At 31.6% G+C, this 5994-nt stretch overlaps 1 protein-coding gene across 7 annotated transcripts in view; it reads left to right on the top strand.

The window, feature by feature from the left end:
* LOC106880470 (cAMP-regulated phosphoprotein 21) overlaps positions 1-5994 on the top strand; it is a 158759-nt gene that overhangs the window by 33219 nt on the left and 119546 nt on the right. For 2 of the 7 annotated variants that reach the window (XM_052967008.1, XM_052967010.1), the window contains exon 1: positions 1816-3066. The exons of 2 other annotated variants lie outside the window; for them this stretch is intronic. Coding sequence is in view for 3 of the 5 variants with exons in the window: in XM_052967010.1 (XP_052822970.1) it covers positions 3057-3066 (10 nt within the window). In the remaining 2 variants the exon portion in view is untranslated. Of the gene's footprint in view, positions 1-1815; positions 3071-5994 lie in introns of those variants that run through there. 3 more of the 7 variants (XM_052967007.1, XM_052967003.1, XM_052967009.1) reach the window with 3 other exon arrangements.

Here is a 5994-nt window from a genome sequence, read left to right on the forward strand (position 1 = left end):
TATATATATATATATATATATATATATATATATATATATATTCAGGCATTCTTCAGACAGGTATAATTTTAACTTCTCTTTCATGTTCACCCTTTCTTTATCATTTTGAACAACGTACAACACTACATCAATGGTATCACTTTTCATTACTTCATCCTATTTTTATTGCAGTGTCCAGATTTGACAAAACCATTTCCCCACCAAAATTTAATATAAAGTGATAACAAAACAAAAAGAAAATCATCTAGTTTCATCCACCTTGATTAGGCATCCTAGAATTAATTGGATGCAGTCATTTTGATTTTGTGTTGGCTGTGTATTACAGGTAGATTTTTGTTTAACCCTTTACTAACAAGTGGTAGTAGTGGTAAATTGTTACATAACTCCATTATTTTATTATGGTACCATTGAAGACTTGGTGTTATGGTACTGTTTCTAGAAAGGAATACACTAGAGGCCATTGCAAATAATGAAAAATTTGTCAGTTTTAGAATGCTTCTGCTGCTTACAGTAATGAACTAGATCACTACTGTACCTACTTACAGATGAACTTAGAGTCGAGAAATATGTCTTAGACACAGATGCAATGGTATAAACTACTAAGTCCCTTGCTGGTTTTCTAATAACCTATTGACTCCGTGCTCTCCTTTTTGGTTGAATGATACCTTATTTTCATCAACCTTTTTAACGCTTTGCTTTCTACTGCATTTAATTGTATTAAGAATAAAAATCTCATTCCTATAAACCAAAAAATTTGTGAGGAACTGACATTGTTCATAAAAATGACTTCATCCTCATTTTCACATTGAAGAGATTTTATGAGAAAAATTATTAAAATCTTTGGTTTCCATGCTAACATTTTCATTAATATTTTTATTACCTTCTAAAGTTGGCTTTTTAAAATAAAATACATAAATATAAAAAAAAAATTAAATAAAAATGCAGAGAGAGAATTACTACATTGTCTGATTTATAAATAAACTTTTTTTCTAATCTATCAAAATACCATAATTTTATTAATCAAAATTTACGATGGGCTATCTGAAGCTGAAATAGGTTTCCTAATTTGATATTTGATTCAATGTTGATGTCATATGATATTTTACTCGAAGCACTCACTCTGTTGCTGTTGCTTTCGCACTTTGCTAACGTCATCACATCATATACCTGATATTCTCTCTTTCTCACTCACTTCTTTCACATAGACACTTCTTTCTATCTCCAATTCATACATATACTTATCGATTAATTTGCTTATTTCTAACTACAATTAATATATCATCTGAAATATTTTTATTTTCCTTTTTTTTTTTATAAAATTTCATAGAATTTTCGTTTTCTGCACACAGCATTTAGAATGACCTCATAGTTAAAAGGAATTGCTATAATTTTAAATATATATTTTGTATTTGATTTTCATCATTACATCAATATTTTTATCACCACCTCGAGTTTTGTTTAATGAATGGTACAAATTCAAATATTCCAAACATATGGGAAATATTTTTAATTGAACTTTAGATCTATTATTTTTGTTCCTTCTTATATTTTATCCTAGAAATCCTTAGAGACCTTAAAATTTTCGATTCTCAGAGGAATATTCTCGCTTCTGTGATATGAATTATAATCTTTCTGGCTTATGTTGGTGTAAAAGTGGGAATTGCTTTCCTAATGAAAATTAAATATTAATGGGTAATTACAATTCCAAATATATATATATATCAGAAATAAATTATAATAATTTTGCAATTTTATTATATTTTTAATCTATACTGTATGTCAGCAAACTTCTCAGTTAAATGTGTGATCCTAAAATTTTGGAATTCGTTTCATTTGTAGATTTTTCCCTTTTAAGTAATTTTCTTTCAGTTTTATAAGATTTCTACCACATAATGTTTATATCTGTATTCATATATATATGTGAGGGTTAAGAATTGTTATTCATTCTTTGTAGGAAAATATTGCTAGTTGTTGCTATGCACCTAGATGCGTAGACGAGATGTTTATATTATTTAGTCAAACCAACTTTATTTTTTACCAATCAAATAAAATTGTTTTTAGACGTTGAAAAACAAACAACTCTTTCTACTACACACAACAGCAAAGAAATTCAATTAATGCAAAATACGGAATGTTTTTGTTGTTATTTAGCCCCAAGTCTTCTCTGATTGAGCAGATATACTAAGACAATCCAGTTGTGGCCGCCTCATATTTTCATATATATCAATGACTATACTGTGTAATGAATCTTTTCCCTTTTTAAGATGGAAGGATGTGATTTGAGGAAGATTTTATTACTATTTCTAGCAGATCGAACGACCACGTAGAGGTTCCATCGTTAGTTGTCGGTGAATGCCACAATCGATTTCTGCGAGAAAGACATATCCGTGTTGCTTCCCTTTTCTTTCTAGTTTTTCCATAACGAAGGATGGCTGCCGATCATGCGGAGCACGACTCCGAAGCGTCCACCAATTAGACGGCTTAGTATATGCTTCGTGTTTCCTTTCCTTGCCATATTTCATATTTTTTAAACCGCTCTGTACAGCGCTTTAGTCAAATGATGGCTGGTATGCAGCTCGTACATTGTTTTTGTTTGGCAAGGAAACGTTTTTCCGAATATTACATATCAGCGTGAACAAAAAAAACTAGCAAGAAGGGGAAAAGATAAAAAAAAAAGGAAAAAAAAGCAGAAGAAAAGAGATAAGTTAAGTTTGTTGCTGCTGCTGAAATTCTATTTCTATGGCGACATCTAGAATCATAACTGTTGGAAATTTGCTCTACTGAGAATGTTATCGGCTCAAACAGCTAGCGACGACGTCGTTACAACATCTAAATCTGAATCGGTTGCATATGTTTTTATTGTTGCCCTTCTCGGTCAATACTCGGCTGTTTCTCGCCCGCAGAGATCCATACACTGCTCTATCCGCGCTCGCTTTATCTCAATGCTGTTGCCCTTTCTATGGATTTTACTTATGGACACTTTTCTCTAGCAGCTCTGTCGTTTGAGAGATTAATGTTTACAACATCAATCACTTATCTAGCGTATTTGGTCATTCATGAAAGCAGGTAGGTAGGCTATTCAGTTCCTGTTTCTTTCATAATTGTCTATTCATATTCATTGTTAAAACTGTTATTTGATTTGTAAACCGTTTTTCTTTCTTTCTCTCTCCAATGTTTATTTTGAGATCGTGATAAACCTTTCAACTAATTTTCTTCTTTTAATCCAAAAACAACGTAAACTACACTGCATTAAACATTGTTTATAGTTCTGTATGTTATCTAGCATCAGAAGGAAAAAAATGTTAAGTTTCACTACTCTATCGTTTAATTAATTTCAATCCTAAATCAAAAATCGTTTGTTTTCTTCCTCAAACAACTTCGATCAATAACTTCCATTACCTGTTGGTTCTTTCAACCACTGATTGTCAACTAAATTTTCAAAATTCAATCGATTCGCGTTATATCTGATTTTATTTAAATCATATTTTAAATTGATTTTATTGTTCACATCCCTCTGCTTTCTACTTTTATTTCATGAAGAATTATCACACCTGATAGTTCCTCCTGTTAAAAAAAAATGTATTTAGTATTGGAGAGGAAAATACTATTCATAAAGCAGCAGTATTAGTTGATGTCATCTGAGTCGATTATAAGAATGGGAGGATACGTAGTTATATGTTATGGGTAGGAATATTTTAGAAGCGAACAGTTTTATTGGTTTCTCTCTAGCTTTGGTTTAAATTGGCATATTTGTATACCTTTAAACTAGAGTTTATACCTTTAAACTAGAGTTTATACCTTTAAACTAGAGTAGTGATCTGTATACCTTTAAACTAGTAGGGGTTTGTATACCTTTAAACTAGAGTAGGGGTTCTGAATTTTGAATGTGAATGTTTGTCATCAGCTGGTGTTGAAAATGGAGGAATTGCTGCGCATGGCACCAGCTCAACCGGTAATTGCCTTGAAAATGTTAAGTTATTCGCTTATCTAAACCAATGAGAGACAAATATTGTATGATGAGATTTTCCTGCGAGCTGCTAAATATTATATGAAACAAGCTTTCGTAATGTCAGCTATGATTTATAAACGAATTGTTTATTGTAACAAACTGCTGTTAACTATTTTTTTTTTTTTATGTACATGAAACTCATATATGTAATAGATATATACATCTATACATCAATATATTTAACAATAAAATTTCATTACGTTTTAAGCACAAACATTCAATGTATGTATGTGTTTTGTTTATAAACGTGTGTTTATAGTCGTCTACATATTGCATGAATACATCTATATTGATATATCTGAATATAGACATACGTGTGATAACATCTTATATATACAGCTATATTATATTTCCATGTACATTGTGTGTGTTTGTGTGTGTGTGTGTGTGTGCAGGTATACACTCCTAAGTCGCCATGTTGCAATATGAACAGTAGTTTTAGTTAATAATCAACGATGTAATTGCTAATTCACCGTGACAGTTTGACCATACAAGGTTTAATTATTGCTATAAGAGGCACATCTCGCTACATATTTGTCCTTCAACGTTCACAAGACTGATACAAAAGCAAACGATACTCAACATCTTTATTTGCTTAAAAAAAACCTTGAAAATAAAACAGCGTTTTTTTTTTTATTGTTGTTGTAAAAAAAAAACTTTCACGCATTCTAATTACGGAAGCCTGTTTTGGTAAAAATTAGCTTCGTTTAACACGAGGAAATATTGACCGAATTTTTAAAAATTGTTTTTCGCAACCTTGATAAATTGAATAGGCAGGATACGTGTTTCTAAACAACGAGTGTTTTATATATATATATATATATATATATACACACACACACACATATATATGTGTGTGTGTGTGTGTGTGTTTGTGTGCGCGCGCGGTGTATGTGTGGATTTATATTTATATTTGCACACAACAAATGTGTGCATATGTATATATATATATGTATTTGCTTTACACACACATATATTTACTTACACTCGCACATCAGCACTTCCTATAACCGTGAAAGAAGCACACTAAATCATTAGAGCAATATATATATATATAGAGAGAGAGAGATAGTTTTAGTTCCGAAATTGAATATCCGGTAGGCATCGAACATATTACCCCTTGTTGATGCCGTGCAAATCTATTTAGGCTATCGATATTTCCAACTAGTTAAATTAGAGTTAACCAAGCATTTCATTTAGCTTGCAATTTAAGTTGGAATGAAGTTAACAAGTTTTGCGAGTTGGAAGAAATTAACTGTTGCTCTCTTTTAAATACTGTGTTGTTTTCTGTTGAGAACCCTGAAATCGATTTCCCTTTATTACGCGTTTTACCTCATTAATGCCTTTGGGAAAACCATCCTCGTGATATAACACCACATTGTCCCCCTATAAATTGGAAGTTTTGTCTATCAGTGTAAAAAAAAATCTGCTCTTAAAAATCCTGTGCCGTATTTGTTCCGGCCATTTTAATTTCTTAGTTCGAATCCAGGCGAAATCATCCTTTCAATGGTCTGCGAGTCAAGCAGAGGGTGATGGCGTCAACTAAAGCCCTCACTTTCAGGGTCGCTCGCCTTGAGCCTAAATGACGAAACCCCCTCTATTGTTTGTAGAAGCTAATACATCTTGAATCCTTGCTCCGAGTTTCAGGTTGCTGAATAGACATACTCATATAACCCAATAAATGAGTACATCTTCATATATATTTAGAGTAACCAACAATGAAAGGCAGAGAGCTAAGAATTGTGCAGGGATATACAGAAAAAATATTTTATGGGGTTCAAATTGTGTGAGAGTGGAAAAACAGCCAACAACTGATGAAGGGTCATTCTTTATGTTTGTCTTGTTTTCTATTTGTAAGTTTCGTTGTTCGAAAAAAATAGTTCATATTCCATATACTCGTACTTCGTATTTTTTTGTTGTACACAGTGACGTCCTGTGCCCACATGCATACGTATATATATATATATATATATATATATATATAT

The sequence above is a fragment of the Octopus bimaculoides genome, chromosome 4, assembly GCF_001194135.2.
Source record: "Octopus bimaculoides isolate UCB-OBI-ISO-001 chromosome 4, ASM119413v2, whole genome shotgun sequence".
Taxonomy (NCBI): domain Eukaryota; kingdom Metazoa; phylum Mollusca; class Cephalopoda; order Octopoda; family Octopodidae; genus Octopus; species Octopus bimaculoides.